This window comes from Mobula hypostoma, chromosome 8 (genome assembly GCF_963921235.1).
Source record: "Mobula hypostoma chromosome 8, sMobHyp1.1, whole genome shotgun sequence".
Taxonomy (NCBI): domain Eukaryota; kingdom Metazoa; phylum Chordata; class Chondrichthyes; order Myliobatiformes; family Myliobatidae; genus Mobula; species Mobula hypostoma.
The window spans coordinates 152,154,788-152,180,629 of NC_086104.1; the positions used below are offsets into that span (position 1 = coordinate 152,154,788).

General features: G+C 41.1%; 1 protein-coding gene across 5 annotated transcripts; it reads right to left on the bottom strand.

Annotated features, from left to right (window-relative positions):
* Positions 1 to 5,290: 5,290 nt before the first annotated feature.
* LOC134351056 (uncharacterized) lies at positions 5,291 to 24,737 on the bottom strand. Of its 5 annotated transcripts, none has more exons than XM_063057082.1 (3): positions 24,429 to 24,737; positions 12,950 to 13,109; positions 5,291 to 8,844 (listed from the first exon to the last, which is right to left on the bottom strand). In XM_063057082.1, the coding sequence occupies exons 1-3, from the start codon at positions 24,657 to 24,659 to the stop codon at positions 8,006 to 8,008; spliced, it is 1,230 nt and encodes a 409-aa protein (XP_062913152.1). In that variant the 5' UTR covers positions 24,660 to 24,737; the 3' UTR covers positions 5,291 to 8,005. The 5 variants fall into 5 exon arrangements, with proteins under 5 accessions (XP_062913152.1, XP_062913151.1, XP_062913153.1 ...); XM_063057081.1 differs by having other exon boundaries at positions 5,291 to 8,877; XM_063057083.1 differs by having other exon boundaries at positions 5,291 to 8,877; positions 24,600 to 24,727.
* Between the last annotated feature and the right edge of the window lie 1,105 nt (positions 24,738 to 25,842).

Here is a 25,842-nt window from a genome sequence, read left to right on the forward strand (position 1 = left end):
TGTGAGATCAGGGCTCATAGATGGATAAATATAAATGAGATCATCTTGTCACTGTTGCGCAGCCTCACAGTAACTGAAATAGTCTCACACACATCGCTTTCATTGCCATGCAGCTGAAATTTTCTTTTATATATCGTTAACATAATTTTGAAATCTATATTAATTGTGCAACACCCTGTAATTAAATGTTAATGAATATAAGCTATAGATTTTCTTAAATGAACCACAACTGTTACTTTGAAACATTTTAGAATTTCAATATTTACATTGTCAGTGTTTCAAGTTGCAGCACTATTACAAATTGTAACAATAAACACAGAATGGAACTCAGTACCTCATTGTTAATAAACCACCAGCTCACTGAACGCTGACACCATCCAGTCAAAACATTTTACATTTACCATTATGCCTGTCAGTCATTTTGACTGCCTGTCAACATTTACTTGTGTTGTGAGTTGTGATTTGCATTAGTTTGATGAGCATATTACAAAGAAAAAAGTATTTAAACTGCTTTGGGGTTTTCAGACCATGTAAAAATTTCCTGCTCAGAGCAATGGTTGCTCCACGTAGCTGTAAAAAAAAGACGGAATGTTGTATCTGGTCAATGCAATAATTAGGCAGTTAGAAAAATGAAAAAAAAGAACAAAAAATCTTAAATGAACAATTAGAGAAAAAGAGCATAAACACTTCAGCATGTTGAATGAATTGTTCTATTTCAAATTCTTTGATCCATTCTTGTTTCTGCACCAGCCACTCTCCTTCATAGACTTTAAAACACACTTACTGGTGATTTAGTTTTTAATTTATATCTGTATATATCCTAGCATTGTCTTATTTGCAAAGTCTGGCGATTATTTCCTTCTGTTGCAGTTAACCTGGTGGCAATCGTAATTCTGTGCCGGGGAAAATGCGGCCTCTCCAAATGTATTACTCGCTATTTGGTTGCCATGGCAGTGGCGGATCTAATGGTGGTGATTGTTGAAGTTATACTGAAGCGAATTAACAACAGTTATTTGCCGATAAACATTTTGTTCATCACTCCGGTCTGTGCCATGAAACTTGTCGCAAAACATGCAGCCCTGGATTGCTCTGTTTGGTTCACGGTTGCTTTTACTTTTGATCGTTACATAGCCATTTCTTGTCAAAATCTCAGACCAAGGTACTGTACCCAGAGGACAGCAGGAGTGGTTATAGCATCTGCATGTGCACTGGCTTGTTTAAGGAGCATCCCTTATTACTTTATGTATAAACCCAAATATTATATTAACAACATCCCTTACTTTTGCATTGAAACTCTTGCCTATCATACCTCGCCACTGTGGGTTGCGATTGAGTGGTTTGACAGTATATTAAACCCTTTCGTACCAACCATTTTCATCCTTTTGTTCAATGCCCTTACTGTCAAACATATCATAAGGTCCAATAAAATCCGTAAGGCACTCATGAATAATGTGGATGATCACGATTCTGAGAGTGAGAACCGTAAGAAGTCTATGATTTTGCTCTTCACTCTATCTGGCAACTTCATTCTCCTCTGGACACCATATTTTGTGCATTCCTTAACATGGCAAATGAACAACTACAATTACCAGGACAAGTATTACAGCAACCCCATATACATCAACCAGCAAACGGGATTCATGTTGCAACTACTCAGTTCCTGCACCAACACTTGCATCTACGGACTGACGCAGAGGAAGTTCAGACAGGAGCTGAGAAATGGGGTGAAGTATCTGGTTACACTGAATGGGAAACTCAGTAAATAGAAAACTCCTGACATAAATATTGTAGTTTTCTTCTTGCAAAATGGCATTCTATTTCAGCATACTGTGAAATTATATTTAAAAAAAATTGGTGGATTAACATGCAAATTCATAGAAGAAGCCAGTGAATTGGTTCTGACCCTCATGATGATATTGCATTAACATGGAACAAGAAAATACAAATGATCTATTTGATAAACCAGGAAATGAGAACAGTGGATGTTTAAATAGGTATGCTTCCAGAAAACAAGGACTTCATATGTCATATGCAAAAGACACTGAAGAATACCTGGATGAATTTGAGTAATTAATTATGGACAAAATCATTATCATTGTGAAAATTCTATATTACAACAATACTAATAGCACAATGTGGGGATATGATTTATGCAAAAGTGGTTTGAATGCAATCATCTGTATGTAATTAGGAGAGTTGATTATGAAAGTTCATTTATAAAAACATTGTAGGGGTGGGGAAAAGCTGCTACCAGACCTCTGGAGATGCAAAAGAACAGAGAGAGCTGGATGGTTCAAAAAGATAGATTAATTCAGAAACTGAGAACTTGACACAAGAAAGGTATAGAATGTGAAAATGTGAAACTAAAAAGGAAATAAATAAAGTAATAAATAATAAACCTAGTAGCAATTGCATTTATGGAAAACCTGCCTCACATGCAGTGGTCTATCCTACACACCAGAGAAGTGGATTGGCTGCATTGCAACTGCTACTTGGAATTCCTGACTCAGCATTCACAGTTGTAAAGATATTCCAGGTGTGCTGCAGTTCTGGCAAGTTGTGTTTTAAGACCAAGTGAAGTAGACAAATGCTGATAGAATTACCCCCACCCCACATCACTCAGTAACAATGTAGACTGATTTACAATGCTGAGAATTTATTAATTTGAAGCACTAAAGTAGTTTGCAAAGTGGTCACATGTGGTCAATGTGAAACATTCAATAACAATATCCACAGAACAGCTTGGGCTATATGAAATCTTTACTAATACAAGTGACCCACACATTACAAGGCAGGTGGGGTCGCAATCCCAGAAAACAGTCCACATCACAATTTCCTGTAACACGAGTCTGTGGATATGTCAGGAAATGCGAGTTAAAATATAGATTTTATAATTATTTATTCGCTTTCTCTTCACGCAAATTCAATAAGAGTAAGTTTTATTCCAAATACCAACTTTGTGAACAATGATTTGTGAAGCCTGCAAGAATGAATTTAAGTTCTTGAAAAGGCTGTAAACAGGGATTGCCTGTAATGTACATAGCTTCACATCTGATCACTGTGAGGTATTTCATAGTGAAACCATTCTGGTCACAGCTGATCAAATTCTTGATTTAGAAATAATGCAAGCATCAGGTAAAGTGAAACTTGTCAAAATGTACACTCTGTGGCCACTTTACTAGGTACCTCCTGCACCTAAAATGCATCCCCTGAGTGTCATCTTTGTGATCTTCAGTCGCTGGTCGATGTGTTAAGCATTCAGAGATGCTCTTCTGCACCAAGTCATTCCACAGTCAAAATCACTTAATTATATTTTTTCCTCATTCTGATGTTTGGTATGAACAACAACTGACCCCCTTAACCATGTCTGCATGTTTTTATACATTGAGATGCTTGGCTGATTAGATATTTGCATTAACAAGTAGGTGCACAGCTGCATCTAATAAACGTGGCCACTGAGTGCATACTGACTGTTTCTAGTTGGTTTGACACACTAAATCTTGCATTTTTAATATGACAGCCTCTGAAGTAAATACTTCTATGCAGGAAACAGTAAGGAGAAGGACAAAGGAGATGAGCAGTCATGTGGCAGTGTATTAATCTTTGCGAGCTGCCAGGACACTTATCTATGCAAAGAAAGTAGTTGTGATCTTGGTCAAACTGTTTGGGGAAGGAGCAATAGTAATAGCAGCTAGGTACAGTACATAAAACTGCAACTGAGCAGGTCAGGTATCATGAAAGGAAAAGGGAAGCGCATAGAATTTCTTGCCCTGTTCTCAAGAGTTGGTCAAGAGTTACAGTTGGTCAAGAGTTGAGTTACAGCTTACTGACCAGTCATACCATGTGTCACAATGCTCTGCAGCTTCATATAACAATCAGAAGGTTCACTCCCCTTTAGAGTGAGTAATCACCAAATCTCTTAGCGTTTATCAGGAGAGCATTGTTACATCCACATTCTCTGGCAATTAACTAATAGGGTCCTACCTCAAATCATCCATGGGTTCAAGGACACATGATTCTGAGGAAAACCTACAATCCCTGGATGGGCACAAAACCACTAGAATTATTGTGAAGCCGTCCCTGATCATCTTGAACACGTAATCTTACAAATTCCAGGAAGTACAAACTCAATCTGTGTATTCTGTATGTATAATTTACTATTTGAAGACCAAAAATAAAAGCCTGAATTCCTGTCAGTTTTTATGATAGTTTCTATTTGATATTTTCTAGATCCACGCAATCACATTTACCTTTTCATCATTTACCTTTCTGGTCCGAGTTGGACAACTTCACAATTACACACACAGACATTTGTTTGTCATATTTTGTTCAGTTAAGAGTCCCTTGAAATGTCATGCTTCCATATCTACCATCCCCTAAAATCCAACATACAGTAGCTATATCTGCTTATCAATTTGCTGTGATTGGTGTACTAAGTATACATATTCTTCTAAATGCCAGCAATTTTTCTCCATTTAAAATAAATAGTTAGTGTTTCCATTTTGTTCACCTGGAATGGCTCAGCCCATACAATTAGCCTGACTATATCCCCCTGAGGTCTCTGTTCATTTTCTTCATAATTCACAGTGCCACTGAACTGTGCATGATTTGCAAATATTAGATTTGGACTCGTCAACCAAATAATTGGTAGTTGAGAACCCAACATCAATCCTGCAGCACTCCAGTTGTTATTTACCTCCTGACTCAAAAGAAGACCCACTTAATTCCCGTTTTCCACAGCACTGTGCAAACGGTCTAAGCACATTTTTGCACAGATTGTCAATATGGAGTGGAGAGTAAGTTTGGAAATCCGGCAGGAGCAAAGGATGCTGGGAATGGTGAGGGTGGGACAGGTGGTAAAGAAGAAGTGCCAGGAGCTGGGAAATGGATGAAGCGGGTGCAGCTTTACCCAGCCCTGAGACACCAGAAAAGAGCTTTTGATTCGAAGTAATTGGCTTATTGATCATTCCAGAATGCCTCTCTGGTGCTTCCCACACCCTCTCCTGCCCCCTTCCCTCTTTCAATCCACAATAAAGACCCAAAGCAGTATCAGGTTCATCATCACTCACATATGCCAAGCAACACACATAAAAGATGCTGGTGAACACAGCAGGCCAGGCAGCATCTACAAGAAGCGGTACAGTCGACGTTTTGGGCCAAGACCCTTCATCGGGACTAACTGAAAGAAGAGCTAGTAAGAGCTCTTGTAGTAGTCTCTTACTAGCTCTTCTCTCAGATAGTCCTGACGAAGGGTCTCAGCCCGAAACGTCGACTGTACCTCTTGCTAGAGGTGCTGCCTGGCCTGCTGCGTTCACCAGCAAATTTTATGTGTGTTGCTTGAAATTCCAGCATCTGCAGATTTCCTCGTACTCACATATGCCATTTGTTTTTTTTTATTGGGGGGGGTGAGCAGCAGTACAATGCAATACATACAATTTACTTTACTGCACCATGTTGAAAGCCTATTGAAAATCCCCTGGTGCCATTATCTTTTCTGCCAGTTTCAACCTAAAAGAAAGCAGACTTGACAAACATGATCTGTCTTTCATTGACTGCCTCCCGCTGACTGTCCAGTCACCACATTGTTAATCAAGATTCTGTTATTTCCACTGCCATAATCAGTCACTGTCCAATCTATATTAAATACTGGGTTTTTACACACTCCTCCAAGAGGACCACAACCTTGTTGTGGTTAGGAGGCTTGCATGCTCAATGACCTGGAGAGCTACGTTGACTGGAGTCAGGGCTTTATGCTTCGGCTCTTGGTAAGGTAACCCATGCCAAGCAGGTCAAAGGGTAGAGGCCAGACGAAGAGTGGTCCACTGCTCCTCCAGGTTCGGAGGTTCAGCTCAGAGCTAACAATGTTGACTGGAAAACAAAATTGTTACAGAAACTAATGAAGGATCCTTCCACATCTGAGTGTGATGGTATTCCTGAGTCTCCATCAGGGACTTGCATGACTGATACAATGAAGGAAGCTCTGAATACAGCCAGAGATGGAGGACCTTCATTGCTGCCCTAAATGCCTGCGGCATAATGGGCAGTAAGTAAGTTTTACCTGCTACCTTCCAACCTCAAATCCAAAGAAAGTCTGGAAGATAACAAACAGTATCACCTCCATAGTCACCTTTCAATGCCTTGAGATGCAGATCAGGTCCTGGGGATTTATTACTATTTAGTTCCATTAATTTCTAATCATAATTTTCACCTCATGTTAATTCCATTCAGTTTTGTCTTCAATATTTTGTACCATAATCTGCAACATTTTCTGCATCACCTTCCAAGAAGATAGATGTAACTCATTTATTTAATTTTGCTGCTATTTCTTTATTTCCCAATATAATTTCTCCTATCTGTGTGTGAGAGAGATCCACATTACTGTTTGCTTAATCATTTGCAACACACACAAAATGCTGGAGGAACTCAGCAGGTCAGGCAGCAGCTACGGAAAAGAACAAACAATCGATGTTTCGGAACGAGGCCCTTCTTCAGAACTTAAAATCTTTTGTTTTTTTTAAATTTATCAAGAGAAGCTTTTAAAGTTTGTTTTTATATTTCACACCCTATTACTACTTTCCCTTTCCTTTTCTATTTCTTCGACCTCTGCTGAATTTGGCAAATTTTCCAATCCTCAGGCCTGCTTTCTGCCAACATTTTAAGTCTCTCCTTTCAATTTAATTCTAACTTTAACTTGTTATCCACAGCCAGGTCACGTTTCCTGTTTTGTTTTGTACTGGAATATGCATTTGTTGTGAACCATATATCAGTGTTCATTGCTTTAAGTTAGCCATTGCTTTATGTTTTTTTCAACATTGCTTCCCAATCTGTTGTAACCAGTTCCTGACTCAAACTTTTGTATCTTGCTTCATCTCTGTTTGAATTAAAGGACCCTGGCATCTCATTGAACCAATTCACTTCCACCTTTGAATGCAATATTATGATCACTCTTCTTAAAGCACACTTAACTACAAGGTAATTAAATCTCATAGTAAGCAATGAAAATAAAAATACACCCGAATCTCTTGTTAGATCCATAAGATACTAAACTAGCCAACCAACTTTTACAAGAACTCATCCTCTACATGCTTGAGTTTGGAGAGGTATATGGATGGTAGGGTTGTGGAGGGCTATGGTCCTGGTGCAGGCTGATGGGAATAGGCATGGACTCAATGGGCTGAAGGGCCTGTTTCTGTGCTGTACTTTTCTGTGACTCTATGACTATTACTGTTTGCTTAGTTTACCCAGCATAAGTCTGCGTAATTATTTCATTACTCATGGGAAATGTATCAATTTGAAGTTATAGGTCCAATAACAGCAAGGCATAAATGTCATAATTAAGGCGGCTACATGGTGGGCCATGGGAATTGGGGCACTGCAAATTAATTTCTCTGGAGAAGCATATGCCATATATAAACATCTAAGAGTAAACTGCCAATGCTGGATGCCTAAAGGTGATACAGGAAATGCTGAAAACACTCAACAAAATCAGGCAGCATCTGTGGAGAGAGAATCAGAGAAGAAATTCATTGTTTTTTGTTTTAGCGTTTACTTCATCCGGAGATGTTAAAACTGTATGCTAAGTTATTATGTGGTCTGGCAGAACAATTGTTATTAAAAGTCATGTGATCATTTATATAAAAAATAATGTTTTAGCTTTTATCGTCTTTTTAAACCCTGGATCAGGCATGCTACACCCCTACCCATCAACAATCCTGAAGAGTATTTCTAACAATCCTTCAAATTCCAATGAAATATTCCAATCAATGACCAACACTGAAGTATCTGATAGCCAACCCTGCAGTTTAGTTAAAACATAACCTCTTGTCAAAGTTAAAACTGCAAAGTGTTTTACACTTTATTGATACCATGGTACCTACATTAGCACTCTAGTGCCATCCTACGTGCTTTTTAAGTGTTTTCCCTGCTACACTTTTACATGGATTCCACAGTGTTTTCAGCTTGTACAGTGAAAGGCTACTATGACTCAGTCAAGGCTCTGGAATGTTCATGATCGTCTATCTCTCAGGGTTTGAGCACAAGGGGGCCTAAGTGTTGACTGTAGTATTGTTTCTGTCACAGGAGGAGCCTGGAACCGAGGGCAGGGCAGGGGAGCAGGCACACAACCGTTATGAGAGACAGCAGCATTTGCCACTCCCACTCTTCCATGACCATGGGACTGAGATTCAACATTATCACTGACATATGGGAAAGCAGACCGTAGGAGTTCTGTGACATGGTTAAAGCCCCTATCAATACATCCCCCCAACCTTTCCAAGCCAGAGGAGATGGTGCAGGTCAGAGCCTGAATAGCACTAGTCTGAGCCTCAATCAGTGATGCCAATTCAGGGCTCACCGACTCCCGAACAGAGGGCTTCACTGTAGCATCCAGAGTGTTGGTCACATTCTCCATAGTAGACTGCAGAGTAGCAAGGCCTTGCGGCAGAATACCACACAGTATGGAAGCGGACTCCTCGACACTCTCTGACAGCGTCAGGCAGCTCCGAGACAGATTGTCTAAAGCCTCAAGTAACTGATGATGAACGTGGAAGATTTTTCTTTTAAATGCTGGGCCACTCAAATCCAAGTCTCTGTGTTCCTCCGTGTAGCTCGAATCTGAACTTGCTCTTCTGTCATCTGTCTCCTGTACTGTCCTATCCACCATGGCCAGATCTTGCTCACTATTGCTGAATAATTCAACCCGAGCTGATCCATCTGTCCCATCTCTCACAACAGAAGTATTGAGTTCAGTGTTGTATTGGTAGGATGGAGCTGATGGCAATGCATCTTTGGTAAGGTGATCCTCCTCCATATCCCGCCCAGATAGGCCCAAATAATGGGATATATCTGGGGGAAAAGAAGGGCAAAGGTCAGGCAGTCCTAGAAAGGGTAGGCAATAATGGTAGATATTAATCCACAGAGTCACAAAATCTAGATTCTTTGGCTGCTGGAAATCTGACATTAAATTCAAAACTGTATTCAGAAAGTCAGATGGCATCAGTGGATGGAGAAAATCAAAGCTGCAGGTCAACGATCCTTCATCCAAATGAGAAGGCTGACAAGTTTTAAGATGCATTAAAAGAAGAGGTGATAACAAGTTGTTAGAGATCAGATTGATTATTTTTAAATGATAGCACAATGCAGTAATGGGACAAGTAAATAAGTATTTTTTTCTGCAAGAGATGTAAATGCCCCCCTCAAAAAAATGACATCTCAAATTATGAAAAGAAAATTCCCCAAGTGACAGACATATGAAAAAAAAATCAGAAAATGCTGGAAATGCCATTCTTTGAAATTGTTGATTTCAACTCTGAAAATGGAAGACGTAACTGACTAGAAATTGGACCTCCTCAATTTTGATGTACTGAAATGCAACCTGCGCGATTCCCAATAGTAACCGCTTGCAAACATCATAACTAAGTCTTTGTTCCAAAGCTTGGATCAGCCCTAAGAGACAAACTAGAGCAGAGGTTCCCAACCTTCTTTATGCATGGACGCCTATCATTAACTGAGGGATCTGTGGACCTCAGCTTGGGAATTCCTGCACCGAGGCAGGCCAAAGTAACCGAATCAAAAATGTCATAGAAAGGAGAGAAAAACAAAAAGAATGGGGGGCAAACATTTGGCCACAAACCTGTATGTAATGTCATACTGTGCCCCAGGCAATTGAGCAACATTTTTATTTTGGAGGCAGACAGTAACACATTGACTCTTGCAGTGAAAGCTGCCACAGGTTGTCAGATAGAAAGAAATTATTTTCAGCTGTAGGAGTCCAGGAGGCATAGCAGTTGTAAAGCGCTCAGAGAGATACAGCATAGAAACAGGCCACCTAATCCACACAAATCATTCACTCTTATCTGAAATATACTGTATATCTTTCTCTCCTCCTATATTTATTTCCTCTATTCTCCCACATTCTCATTAAATCCCCCACCCGTCTCTACCACTCACCTACTGATCAGTGGCAATTTACTGTGGCCAACTAATCTATCAATCCATACAAAGAGTAATAGAAAACAAAAAAAAAAAAACAGGCCTTAAAACCTCACTGATCCCTGCTGACCAAGATGCAGAACTAAGCTTTTTTTTTATATAGGCATCCTTTAGTCTCATGAGACCATGGATTTGTGCCTTGCAAGGTTTCCAGGGTGCAGGCCTGGGCAAGGTTGTATGGAAGACCGGCAGTTGCCCATGCTGCAAGTCTCCCCTCTCCACGCCACCGATGTTGTGCAAGGGCCGATATACTTGGCACCGGTGTCGTCGCAGAGCAACGTGTTGTTAAGTGCCTTGCTCAAGGACACACACGCTGCCTCAGCTGAGGCTCGAACTAGCGAACTTCAGATTACTAGAACGACATCTTAACCACTTGGCTGTGCCAACACTAAGCTAGCCTTGTTTTAAACTATAGAGAGTTATGAACACATCATAGAAACCAGCCTTCTCTCTGTTACAGGGGTTCCCAACATTTTTAATGCCCTGAACCAATACCATTAAGCAAGGACCCCAGGTTGGGAACCCCCGCTCTTTGAACGCTGCCTTTCCATCTTGCTGCCTCTGTAAAGCAGCCAGCACAATCAAATATCCCACGCACCCCAGATATTCTCTCTTCTTTTATCCTCTCCCATTGGGCAAAAGATACAAAGGCTCAAGGACAGCTTCAACTCCACTGTTATATGACTATTAAGATGCTCCCTTATACAGGAAGATAGACTCCAGCTCAAAATCGTCCTCATTTTCAGTTTGCAGCTCATTTCCCTGCACATTTTCTCTATAGCTGTTACACTTTATTTGCATTTTTATTGTTTTAACTTGTTCAACCTTAATGCATTATGTAATGATCTGATCTGCATGAACAGTATGCAAGACAAGCTTTTCACTGCATCGCAACATGTGACAATAATAAACCAATTCCAATTTATTTGACTGTGTTTGGCTCATATCTCTCTAAATGGTAGATGATCCCTCGGTTAATGGTAGGGGGTCCTTGGCATTAAAAAAGGTTGGGACCCCTGATCTAAATCCTTCCTATACATGTACCTGTCCAACTGTCTTTTAGAAGTTCCATAGGTTCACCATTCTGAGTGAAGAAATTACTACAGTACTCGTCTCAGTCCTGGTTAGCTTAGGGACAGCAACCCCTACTTCCCATTCTAGACCCACCCCCACTCAATCAGGACAATTATCACCCTTACCCACATGCAATCCATCAAGCCTTGTCAGAAATTTCTACAACTGAATGAGATCTCCTCTCATACATCTAAAATGTAATAGTCCAAAACCAAAATCTAACACTTATGAATACAATTTTGGTGATATTGTGCCAATATTGAGAAAACAGAAAAATGTAATTACAGGTACATCTCCTATAATAATAACTGGTTATAATGTGATTAATGGACTAGGGAACATTAGTTTATGTCATGAATAATGCTAAAAAAAGACACCTGGAAACTGGAGCATGCCCTGCCTAGAAGTGCCTATTCCAGTTCTTTGACAGACAGTACAGTACATCCACATATCTTAGCTACTATTTGGAGGCGTATATATGATTCCCATAATGGTTTTTTTAACCCTGCAGTTTCTTAACTCCACCCACAAAGATTCAACATTCTCTGACCCTGTCTCCTCTTTCTAAAAATCTAATTCCATCTCTTACCAAAAGAACCACACCACCGCCTATGCCTTCCTGCCTGTTCTTTTGATACAAAGTATATCCTTTGATGTTAAGCTCCCAACTATGGCTTTCTTTCATCCACGACTCAGTGATGCCCACAGTGTTCTACTAATCAATCTCTAATTGTACCACGAGTTCATCCACCTTATTCCAAATGCTACGTGCATTTAAATACAGTACCTTCAGTCCTGCATTCTTCACCCTTTTGAATTTTGCCGCTGTGGTACAATTCAACTCTTTGCTTTGTCTGCATTTGTACCCAATCATTGGCTTGTCCTTCCTTACATTCATACTACACCCATCATCTACTTGTAAACCTGTTGGCTCATCCTCAATTCTATCATTTTGGTTCCCATACCCCTGCCATAGGGAGACGCACACAAATGAGACTACAGTAAACGTGCATTAAAGTCTGCATGGATGAGTTAGACTTCAGAGTCCATGCATGTGTTGTATATTTTTATTCATCTAAATGTGGCAGATCTCAGTTGTTCTTGGAACTGATGTGGCAAGCTGCTCAGTTATATCAAACCACTATACTTCAGCAATAAATGTTAACCTCGATAACAAGACCAACAGGAATATTTTTTTAAAAAGAGGTAATTGGGTGTAGGAGCCATGAATCCATTTTCTGTCCAATGGAGTCTACATTGTAGTTTGTGTTGCGTGTTTATTATCGGTAATTTGTCACATGGGCTGGGCGTGGTAGAAGCAAATGAGTAAAGAAACATATCAATGCTTTGTCTTCAGTTCAGCTTAGTCTAGTTGAGGGTTGAGAGCCGGGGTGAATTGGAAGTGATATTTCTTTTTGTTGACCGCTAGGTCGCTATTACGCTGTTATTGGACTGCTGGACCACTTCGTACTGCTAATTTTGTACTTTCACTATATGGCGAGTTTAAATTTTGTTATTTATTTATTTAAAATTGTGATAAGGTTGTTTGTTTTTCTTGGTTTCAAAATAAAGGATCAAACATACTTCTTCCCCATTTGGAAATTCATTATTGTGGAAGTGCTTCAGTGTCAACCCCTGTACTCGGTCTCTAAGTGGTTTTGGTTTGTTTTAAACTAACCACTACAGGTGAGCATGGGAATTGCATTACATCAGAATTCTTCCAGTTACAATGAAAGACGACTATCATCAGACGTTCACGCTATCTCTCTCCACATACAGCTATCTGAATGTTTCCAGCATTTTCTGTTTTTTTTTAATTCCAGGGTGATCACATTGCCTGGGTGATGCTTAAGAACAGAGCAGATGAGGGAAATTTGCCAGACACCCTGTGGGACTTGGCCTCCGGCCTCGCCATTCTCAATGCTCCTCCTGCTGTAAATCTCAACGATGTCCAGAGCTTCCTGCTCCATCTGAGTGGTGGCTTGAATGGAGGCTGGTCGTTCCCCACTGCAAGTCGGATTCCTTGGTTTGTGCGCCAGCTTGTCCTGTGGAAAAAGTGGCAATGAGTTAGCAGCTACTTACTGTAATAAATATAGAGAGGTTTGAAGTAGCTTCACATCATATGGATGAACCAAGGTATGAGTGGCAACGAGGTGTTTGCAGGAGGACGTACAAAAACAATTAACTCTTGAAGAGTTTTCCAGTTACCAGGTCAAAGCTGCTTTATACCGCATGGTAGCATAGTGGTTAGCACAACACATTACAGTGTGGCAGCCCGGGTTCATTTCCCACTGCTTCCTGTAAGGAGTTTGTACATTCTCCCTGTGACCACATGGATTTCTTGCGGCTGCTCAAATTTCCTCCCACAGTCCAAAGACGTACCAGTTGGTAGGTTAATTGGTCATTGTAGATTGTCCAGTGATTAGGCTTGGATTAAATTGGAGGATTGCTGGGGTATGTGGCTTGAAGGTCCAGAAGGAAGGGGAGGGATGGATGGATAAATTATACCCATGGTGAAGGTGTTAGGTAAGTTTGCGACAGGGCCATGGAAGAGGATGAATGCAGTGACTGTAAGAAAGACATGTAGATGGAAGAAGAACATGACACAGGAAGAGGTGCAGATCATTCTTGTCTGTTTTATATTAAAATGAACCATGACTGATCTAAATCTTTACTCCATCTATGCTTGCCATTCAAAAAGGTTCAAATGTCAGTTTTGAAATCATTCAGTGAAAGATAGGTATGCACTTGATAAAGTACTATTCATGAGAACAGGTCACCCTAAGGGTATTCAAAGCCAATTAAATAGTTCTGAAGTGGGATTCCTGCATCCAATGTGCACACAACAATGACACAAAAAGGCAAAGTGCACATTAACAGTTCTGCTAATGAACCTAGCTACCTATCCATAATCACATGCAACTAATCCAAAGGGCCAAACAACAGAATCTCCTCTAATGACAGCTGGGCAGCAAAGCATACACAGGAAGCAACAAGAGCTATGCCTCAGTCAGTATATCCTGCTGAGTCCTACTTCAGAACTCCTGGCAACTTTGGTAGGGGGCAAAGGTGGAGAGAAGGCCTCACCTCCTGTCAAAGTTGTAAGATTTTTTTTAAGCAGTTCAAATATCTCTGATATTTAGCTACATTTTTAAAGTGTTGTGGATAAAAGTTAAACAATAAAGTACCAAAGCAAAAATATAAAGTAAAACAAGTAATAAATAACTTTCTCCTCGTGAGGCAAGAATGACTGATGATTCCAACTGTACGTGTGGTCTTACTAGCTCAGGCTCACAAGAAAAAACTCTTCAATGTAATGACAGGAATCTGACACTCAGTTTTATTGGCAAATCCAGGGTGCAACTGAATACCAGAGACCCTCCTTCAGCACTGTCAGCCACAGCACAATTTGGTTCAATGACCCGGTTAACTAAGATTACTCACACAACCTTGTGTGTTGTTTAAAAACATCACCATTCTGAATGGCAGACTGGCTTTAATTTGACAACTGTTTTTTTCAAAAAATGATTATAGATGTTAAATAGTGGATGCTTATCAGAGCTCACGAATGTACAGTGGAGACTGCATCACCGTCTGGTACAAAGGCTCCAATGCACAGAGGCAAAAAGAGGCTTGGTCAGCTCCATCGTGGGAACTGGACTCCACAACACTGAGGACATCTTCAAAAGGCAATGCCTCAAGAAGGTGGCATCCATCACCATCCAGGATATGCCCTCTCCTCGTGACTACCATCAGGGGGGAGGTACAGAAGTCTAAAGACCCACGCGCAATGTTTTATAGGAGTAGCTTCTTCCAATCAGTCATCAGATTTCTGAACACATCAACACTACCTCGTTATTCCTCTTTTGCACTAAATATTTTTATTGTCACTTACAATTTTTTTATGTGTGCACAGGGGAGGCTCAGCAGTCCCTATACTATCCTAGGAATTTAAAGAGGGCAAACCTGCTCCTAAAGCTGCAGATAAACTTTTATTGATGTGTAGCTGAGAGCATAGTGACATACTGCAGGGCAGTATGAATGAATGACTGAAATTTATTTCGGCCAGTACAAACATAACAAAAAGCATCATTTTCAACGATGATTTCATAGGACAAAATTACAACAAAAACACAGATATTCTTTAAAACAGACCGAAAGGGTGTAGGCTGAAGCTACAGCTTATTACGCCTACCCCTCTTACTTATACAACAACATATTTGGCATCAATCATCACACCAAAACAAAAAAATTCATAATCCTTTAACACAAAATCCAATTCTAAGTATCATTTATTTACATTACTCCCATTCATTTTAAATCATGTATTTTATATTTGTTCATTAAATTATTTTTAAATAATTTTTTTAACTTGTTCAGTGCTGTGCATGTTTTTAAATTCTCACTACAACTGTTCCATAGATTCACCCCTCTGACTGAAATACAATGATTTTTCACATTTGTTCTTAATCCTTTGTTTTTGAAATATACATGTTCCTCTCAAATCATGTTAATTTTCTCTCATTTTAAACCACCTTTGGATACTTTGTGGTAGCTGTCCATTTTTTACTTTATACATAATTTGTATTATTTTAAAATCTACAAAATCTCTGAATTTTAAGGTGTTTAGTTGAATAAATAGTGGATTGATTGGCTCATAACTTATTTACAATTCGTATGACTTTCTTTTGGAGTAGAAAAATTGAGTTTGTATTTGTTTTGTATGTATTTCCCCATACCGCTACACAGTAAGTCATGTATGGGACTATAAGTGAACAGTATAATGTATACGAAGATTCCTGATTTAAGAAATCTTGCACTTTGTACAGTATTGCAATAGATTTTGACATTTTTGCTTTGACATAATTTATATGTGGTTTCCAGCTTAATTTATTATCTATTACCACTCCTAAAAATTTTGTTTGATACCTTATCAATTTCAACATCATTTATTCCAAGTTTATTATACGAGTTTGATATACGGTTTCCAAATATTATGAATTTAGTTTTACTTAGATTCAGTGATAATTTGTTAGTATCAAACCATTTCTTTATAATTTTTAGTTCTTTCTCCGCTGTATCCAAAAGTGGTTTCAGATGTTCCCCACTACAAAATATTGTTGTATTATCAGCAAATAATATACATTTTAATGTCTGAGAGACCATACATATATCGTTTATATACAAAATGGTACACCAGCTGTAACAAGATAAACCAAGATGCACTTCAACGATTGATCAGGACTGCAGAGAACACAACTACCAGATATGGAAACCATCTACAACTCACGCTGTGATGAACTTATCTCAATCTGGTAATCACCAGCTCAACCTCCCACCGTCTGGCAAGAGATACAGAACGTCTTTGCACAGAGATTCAGACTGAAAAACAGCTTTCCCCCCAGGGCTGTCATTCAACTGAAAATCATTTCCCCCTCCCTCCACCCGCCCATTGCCCATGGCAATCTCTAAGTGCAATCCATAGGGACGTGCAATATTTGGGTTTAAAGGGGCAGCTACCTTCCTTTGATTCCAGAGCTCTTTTTTTTAATCTCAGCTTTAATTCTTGATGCTCCTTTATATTTAATATTATATTTAATAACATGGGCATGTGCAATACTTGAATGGGGCAGCCAATGTTTCTTTTAATTTTAGCGTTGTTTGTTTTTAATTCATTTGTAACTTGGATGTCATTCTATATAACTCAGACGTTATTTTAAATTTAGTTCAAAGTTCAAAGTAAAATTTATTATCAGAGTACATACTTGTCACCACGTTCATTCCTATATAATGATTTGCACAGAAACAGAGGTAGTCTGATTAGCAAATTTGTAGATGACACAAAGCTTAGTGGAGTCATGGATGGCAAGGAAGTTTTGCAAGGGATGCAGTAGATATAAATTGGGAGGAAACTCAGCTGGAAAAATGGCAGAGTGAGCTCCATTTGAACAAATACGAAGTGTTGCATTTCACAAGATCAAATGCAAGAGCAAAGTATACAATAAATGGCAGGATCCTTAGGAGCACTTAAGTACAGAGGGATTTTGTGGAGCAAGTCCACAGCCCCCTGAAAGGTGCAAAATAAGTGGAGAGAGTGGCAAAAAAAAAGGTGCAAAGCGTATTGACTTTCATGTTCAGGGCATTGGTTGTAAACATTGGGAAGTGATGTTGCAACTGTATAAAACTTCGTGTAGGCCACATTTAGAGCAGTATGTGCAGTCTTGGCCACCACATTGTAGAAGGAATATGAAGGCTTTGGAGAGAGTGGGATCCACATACACTAACGGCACACCCTGACGCCTTCATGATCATTTTGGGGGATGTTAACTGGGTCAGCTTGAAAAAGTCACTAAATAATTACCATCAACAAATCACTTGTAGTACCAGAGGAAACAACACACCGGACCACTGTTACACCACCATCAAGAATGCCTACCGTTCTATTCCACACCCTCACTTCGGAAAGTCTGATCACCTGGCTGTACTTCTACTCCCCGAGTATAGGCAGAGACTGAAGACTGCAACATCTATAGTGAGGAACAAGAAGATATGGACAAGGGAAGCAGAGAAGCACTTACAGGACTACTTTAAATCAGTGGACAGGACTTTATTCAGGGATTCATCTTCGAATCTGGGTAAGCATGCTGCAGTTGTTACCAACCTCATTAAAACCTATGTGAATGAGTGTCTGCCTATGAAAACTTGCTGTACATTCCCAAACTAAAAGCCATGGATGAACCAGGAGGTTCATCTGTTGAGGGCTGGACCTGTGGCGTGAGTCTGGTGACCTAGGTCTGTACAAGAAAACCAGGCTTAGCATGCAGAGGGCTATTCCAAGAGCAAAGAAACAATTGCGAGCGAGGTTGGACGTGCCATCAGATGGAAAACAACTCTGGCAGGGTTTGCAAGACGTTATTTCCTACAAAGCAAAACCCAATAGCATGGATGGCAGTGGTGCTTTACTACCTTCTATGCCCGCTTTGCAAGGAAGAATACAACTTCACCTGTGACGATCCCTGCTGAACTCAGCGACCCTGGTATCTCTGTCTTGGAGGCCGATGTCAGGCTGTCTTTCAGGAGAGTGAACCCTCGCAAGGTGGCTGGCCCCGATGGAGTACCTGGAGTACCCAATGGAGTCTCTGAAAACTTGTGCCAATCAACCGGCGGAAGTATTCAAAGACATTTTCAACCTCTCACTGCTCCAGTAGTAGGTTCCCACCTGATTCAAAAAGGCAACAATTACACCAGTGCCTAAGAAGACTAGTGAGAACTGCCTTAATGACTATCACCCAGTAGAACTCACATCTACGGTGATGAAGTGCTTTGAGAGATTGGTCATGGCTAGAATCAACTCCTGCCTCAGCAAGGACCTGGACCCACTGCAATTTGCCTACCGCCACAATAGGCCTACAACAGATGCAATCTCAAAGGCTCTTCACGTAGCCTTAGATAACCTGGACAATACAAACACCCACGTCAAAATGCTATTTGTTGCATATTGCTCAGCATTTAACACCATCACTCCCACAGTCCTACCAGCTATAAAACCTGGGCCTCTGGATACTCGGCTTCCTAACCGGAAGACCACAATCAGTGCGGATTGGCGATAATACCTCCATTTCACAGACAATCAACACCTCAGGGGTGTGTGCTTAGCCCAGTGCTCTACTTATACCCATGACTGTGTGGCTACAGATAGCATTCGAGCTATATACAAATTTGCTGATGATACAACCATTGTTGGTAAAATCTCAGATGGAAATGAGACAGCATACAGGAGCAAGACATACCAGCTAGTTGAGTGATGTCGAAGAAACAACCTTGCACTCAACATTAGTAAGACCAAAGAGCTGATTGTGAACTTCAGGAAGGGTTGGAGAAGGGAACATGAACCAATCCTCATACAGGAAGGGGGAAAGTGAGCAATTTCAAGTTCCTAGGTATTAAGATCTCTGAGGATCTAACCCGGTCCCAACATATCGACGCAGCTATAAAGAAGGCAAGACAGTGACAATATTTCATCAGGAATTTGAAGAGATTTGGTTTGTCACCTAAACACTTGAAAATGTCTATAGAAGAACCATGGAGAGCATTCTGACAGGCTGCATCACTGTCTGGTTTGGGAGCGGAACGTGCAGCTACTGCACAGGATCAAAAGATGCCACAGGAAGTTGTAAAATTAGTCAGCTCCATCTTGGGTACTAGACATCCATTATTAAGGACTCTCATCACCCAGGACATGCCCTCTTCTCATCGTTACTGTCAGGTAGGAGGTACAGAAGCCTGAAGGCACACACTCAGCGATTCAGGAACAGCTTCTTCCCCTCTGCATCCAATTCCTAAATGGACATTGAACCCATGAACACTACCTCACTTTTTTTTATATATTATTTCTGTTTTGCACTATTTTTAATCTAACTATTTAACGTACATATATATACTTATTGTAATTGATTTGCCTATTTTTTTTCTTTCTATATTAGTGTGTATTGCATTGTACCAATGCTGCTAAGTCAACAAATTCCATGACACATGCTGGTGATAATAAAACCAATTCTGATTCTGAGTGTGAGAAAGATTCCCTAAGATGATGCCAGTATTAGTGTGTATTAGCTAATAGGGAGAAGCTGGATAATCTTGAATTGCTTCCCCCCGCCCCCAGAGCAACAGAGGCAGAGATCGAGGTTTATAAAATGAATGACATAGATAGGGTCAACAGAGCAATTTTCAGAGGGGAGGAAATGTCAAATACTAAAGAGCATAGGTTTAAGCTGAGAATGTTTGCAAAATAAGTTGTTTTCTTCATATATATTTATATAATTATGGGTAGAGCTTAGGAGGACGATGGCAACTAACGATGACTCCTTTGCTTCCATCTTTGGAAACAGCTCTATTTCTATCTTTGCACGTGGACACACCCGACCAAAACTTTTCCATGGATGGCTTCCAGACCGTTCGGGCTCACCAGAAGTGCACTGAGAGCGGTAAGCGTAAAGGAGTTGGGGGCTTGCTGTTCTGGTTAACAACGGATGGTGCAATCCTGGTCATATTACGATCGGGGAACGTGTTTGTAGCCCGGATATTGAACTTTTTGCTGTTGGACTCCGGCCATATTCCACCGAGATACAACACTGGGCGTCATGGGAGGTTGTTCCTGCCTGTGGCCATCGAACATTGCAGCTCCTCCCGTGGAGGGTCAGACACCCTGAGCCAATAGGCTGGTCCTGGACTTATTTCCAACTGGCATAGTTTGCAAATTGTTGTTTGATTGTTTGTGGTTTTTGCATTGCCATATTTATGCTCTATTCTTGGTTGATGCAGCTGTAACAAAACTCAATTTCCCTCGGGATCAATAACGTAGTCTATGTCTATGATATCACAAACAACAGGAATTCTACAGATGCTGGAAATTCAAGCAACACACATCAAAGTTGCTGGTGAACGCAGCAGGCCAGGCAGCATCTCTAGGAGGAGGTACAGTCGACGTTTCAGGCCAAGACCCTGACGAAGGGTCTCAGCCTGAAACGTCGACTGTACCTCTTCCTAGAGGTGCTGCCTGGCCTGCTGCGTTCACCAGCAACTTTGATGTGTGTTGCTATGTCTATGATATCTCCCTTTTTTCCCCTTTCAAGGTTCTTTTGAAGACCCTGACCTGGAGTTACATGCTAACTTCGGTTCTTTGCGGAAATGGAACCTGCTCTCAGGGCCTCACAACTAGCCCCTTTTCAATGTGCCAAGGACGCAGCCTGGGAGACTAGCTTGCCTTCAGGGTGCCCTCTGGAGGCAGGCAGATTCAAGGTCGGTGCCGCCACCTGATGTATCGTGGGAGTACACGGAAGATCGAAAGCAGTGGGCTGGCTGCTGCCTGTGTGCCCAGAGACCCGAGTTCTTTGGGCACAGAGCTCAGAAAAAGTGACACAACAGACTTTTAACACCATAAATCAGCGAGTTGTTTTGTTAAGTTTCCCCTCTCACTGTGAAAACTGAGACACCTCTTTTTCCCTTATTAGGGAGAGAGAGCCTGTGGTATGTCAAATACCACTTGAACGAGTAGTCTTTGGGGTACTGAAAGTCTGTGTCTTTATTGATGCTTTGCTGCACGCTTGAGTGCTCAGTAAGGGGTGCTGATGCTGATGGGTGGGGGGGGAGGTCACTGCTTTGCTGCTGCTTATGCAAGGGAGGGGGAAGTTGTGGGGTGCTTTGGGGTACTAACATTTAACTGTCATTCATTCTTCGGGGCACTCCTCTGTTTTCGTGGATGTTTGCAAAGAAAAAGAATTTCAGGATGTATATTGTATACATTTCTCTGACATTAAATGTACCTATTGAAACAATAAAGTGATAGGTACCTGAAATGCATGGTTAGGGAAGGTGATAAAAGCAATAACAATAGCAATGTTTGAGAAACATTTAGACCGGGGATCCGAACCTGGAGTCCACAAACCGATTGCTTAATATTTTGGTCCACAGCATAAAAAGGTTGGGAACCCCTGATTTGGACAGACAAGAATGGTGGGATCCTATATGCACAGGCAGGTGGGAGTGTATTAATTTGCATCACGATCAAGGGATCTAATCCACAGCTGTATAATGTTTCATGTTCTATCTACCCACGACAAGGAAAGTTCCCAGCACGCTGGAATCATGGTTCACTTGTCCATTCTGTAATCATCAAGTCACATAAAGCACAGAATATATTCCACCTTTCCAAATGACACCAACATACAGCACCTATCAAAGAATATGTATGCATACTGTGACTGGATCAATGTCCATGAAGTAGCTTTGGCGTCAAGGCTATATGTTTTCAATTCAAAATATTCAGATTTTTATCTTTAGAGGCTGTAGTGATTTTACTTGAAGCAGAATTTTCTATAATCAGACCTGATTCATTCAGTAAGCACAAATATACAGATTTCTATTGATTTACCAAAAAATTATTAAAAGCTTAAAATGTTGACACAGCACAGATCAGCATGGTGGTGGGACAGGCTTTGGAAAGTGTTGGACTGTCAGAAGCCTCAAACTAATTTTTTGTACTTTCTTTCTTTTAAGTAATATGTGATCAGTGCAAATAACACTGAACAACAAATATTTTGCTTCCTGAATACTTCTGGGTGTATCTTATGGATTCAGGGCTGTGGATCATGAAAATCACCATGAAAATTCCCAAACAGGCAGAACTCTTTAATATCACCTATATTTGTTATTTCAATTCATAATTCGAGTCAGAATAACTGATTTAAAAGAGCATTTTTGTTGGTCCACAAATCAAACAGATCATCAATGACAGGAAATTTGAAGAACTTCTAGTGGGACAGGAGAAAATTGCATGGAAGGCATTCGAGTATGTTGCTCAAAATTTTGTCAGCTACAGAGCACCAAACATGTAGCTGGTTGACAACATGCTTCAAGCACACAAACCATGAAGTGCAACATGTCACCAAAGGTTCATTTTCCGCATTCCCATTTAGACTTCTTCCCTGCAAATCTTGGCGCTGTCAGTGACAAACATGGTGAAAGGTTTCACCAGGACATTGCAGTCATGGAGAAATGGTATCAGGGCAACTGGAATCCATGAATGCTGGCTGATTATTGTTGGACACTTAAGCAAGAAGCTTCAGATGCCAAGTACAAACGAAAATCATCAACAAAACATTTAGCTTAGTTGAACTGTTGCAAAGCATCAGCAATATTATGCAATTAAACACATTAAAATCAATAACAGTTAATTTCTTGTTTCTCCAAATTCCTATATGATACAAGTAGTCTGAAATTATAGCTTCAAGCGGTCTATCATAAACAAAAGAAATTCTGAGGAAGCAAAACTTGGGAAAAAATTGTTGTCCAGTGTTACTTGTAATTTATTTCTTTTAATTAAGTTGGCCTCAATGCAAATAAGTCAGTTACAGCACAGAAAGAAATCATTTGGCACCTTGTGTCCATGTCAGTTGAAAGTAATGCCTACGTATTCATATTCTATATATTTCATTTTTGTGAAAGTCTCTTACATGTAAATTTATTAAATACCCCTAGAAGTTCATAAAAATAAAAATCCCATATCCAACACTTTAACTAAACTGTAATGGTTGGGCAGAATAATATTATAGAGAAACAACATGGTGGAAGAACTCAGTAGATCAGGCAGCATCTGTGGAAGCAAACGGATTGTCAACATTTCAAGACCCTTCAACTGGAGTCCAGATGAAAGGTCCCAACCCAAAACATTGACTAGTTCCCCCCACTGGTGCCACCACCTGAGTCACACGGCTCTCCAGCATGAATGCCCCAGACTCCAGCATCTGCAGCTTCTCAATGTTATAAACAAGTTCTGAGTAAACACATGGTTTGCCTACATTTAGACTCCATATTATGAATAAGGTTTGGCATGGACTCAGCAGGTCAGGCAGCATCTATTGGGTCCTGATAGAAACATAGAAAATAGGTGCAGGAGTAGGCCATTCGGCCCTTCGAGCCTGCCCCATTATTCAGTATGATCATGGCTGATCATCCAACTCAGAACCCTGTACCAGCCTTCCCTCCATACCCCCGATCCCTTTAGCCACAAGGGCCATATCTAACCCCCTCTTAAATATAGCCAATGAACTGGCCTCAACTGTTTCCTGTGGCAGAGAATTCCACAGATTCACCACTCTTTGTGTGAAGAAGTTTTTCCCAATCTCGGTCCTAAAAGGCTTCCCCTTTATCCTCAAACTGTGACCCCTCATTCTGGACTTCCCCAACATCAGGAACAATCTTCCTGCATCTAGCCTGTCCAATCCCTTTAGGATTTTATATGTTTCAATAAGATCCCCCCTCAATCTTCTAAATTCCAACGAGTATAAACCTAGTCGATCCAGTCTTTCATCATAAGTCCTGCCATCCCAGGAATCAATCTGGTGAACCCTCTTTGTACTCCCTCTATGGCAAGGATGTCTTTCCTCAGATTAGGGGACCAAAACTGCACACAATACTCCAGGTGTGGTCTCACCAAGGCCTTGTACAACTGCAGTAGTACCTCCCTGCTCCTGTACTCGAATCCTCTCGCTATAAATGCCAGCATACCATTCGCCTTTTTCACCGCCTGCTGTACCTGCATGCCCACTTTCAATGACTGGTGTATAATGACACCCAGGTACTGATGAAGGATCTCAGCCCAAAACGTCTACTGTATATTCGCATCCAAAGATGTTGCCTGACCTGCTGAGCTCCTTCAACACATTGTGCGTATTGCTCTTGTGTTTATAATTAGCAGTGATGGGATGAGGCTGTTTGGAGAATAAATACCCCCAACATGCCAGGTTTGGGCCAAATGGCTGCAAATTTGCGGGGTTTGTTTTGGTTTGGTGGAGTGTGATACTCACCCTGGCAGTGCGGGTCAGATCGTTGAACTTCTTGCGGCACTGCAGCCAGGTCCTGGGAGTAACACTCTTGAGGTTGACATAGAGTGCCACTTCCCTCCAGGCCTGGCGCAGCGTCTGCCGAGGCATTTTCCTCCCATCCGAGGGGAAGAGAACCTCCTTGTGGGCCCTCACCTGTTCCACCAACACCTTCAGCGCCGCGTCACTGAACCTCGGCGCCCTCGGCTCTGACATCCTCGCCTCCAAACTCAAAACGGCGGGGCCGCTCTATTTTGGTCCGGCGGTCTTTAAACCAGCGTCCGCTGCGCCGGAAATCCCGCCCTCGCCAGCCGGCGTAGCGGGCACGGCGTTGGCAGCGCGCGCCAGCTCCGGAAATCCCGCCTCTCTCTCCCTCGCACGTGCCGAGCCGGCCGGACCGTCGGCGCCGGGACCGACCAATCAGAAATTCGTTCCCTAGGAAACGCCACCCATACTGGCCTGATGTGCGCCCGCCGTGAAATTGGCCGCGGGGCGCCTGCGCAGTGGCGGCCGGAGGAGCGATGCCGAGTTGACTCTGCTGGGAGAGGGCTGAGGGTGAGGAAAGGGTCGGAAACTGCGGGGTTTTGGATAGGGAAGCCGCTGAAACATTTGCGTTAGCTGTTGAAAGTATGGTTAGAGAAGATAGACATATTGAAAGTTAGAGAACGAAATAGAACAAAGGAAAATGATAGCGGGGAGAAAATGAATGGGAAGAAACGGTGAGGAAGGGGAGTTCAAGTTTATTGTAATGGGCATACGTACCCAGGGTATAAATGTAATGAAAACTAGCACAATACATTAACTTCGAAGTTAATTTATTATCAAAGTACATATATGTCACAATATTCAACCCTGAGGTGTATTTGTTGCAAATGGTGGCATATATGTACTTCGATAATATTAAACAGTTAAATCAAGATAAGCGGTGTAAAAACAAAAAATTAAGAAGTTATGAGGTGGTGCTCATGGGTTCAATGTTCATTGAGAAACAGGATGGCAGACTTGCCAAAGTGTCCACATATTTTCTCTGGCAGGTGTAAAATACATATGTAAAAATCCTCAAATAATTCTTCCAGCACTTCCTTCGGGTCAGTGCCCATTTTAAAAGTTTATTTAAAATCCATTATGTTTCACACTCGGTGAAGCTTTGTCATTTTTTGCGTGGAGGCCAAGCCCTATTCTTCAATATCTTTCTTCTCCCCTCACTCCCTCGTATTGGCCAGTTGCTCATTCTCTGAGGTTTTGCAGTTCTTTGACCAACATGTGCTCCTAAACCAATAGACCAATGAGGCATTTAGATCAGAATTAGGTTTAATATCACCGCCATGCATTGTGAAATTTGTGGTCTTTGTGACAGCAGTACAGTGTAACACAGAGAAAAAAAACTTGAATAAAGTAT

Coding starts and splice junctions, on each gene's coding strand:
- LOC134351056 (XM_063057079.1), bottom strand. CDS start 9,283: ATGGCATTTCCAGCATTTTCTGATTTTTTTTTCATATGTCTGTCACTT.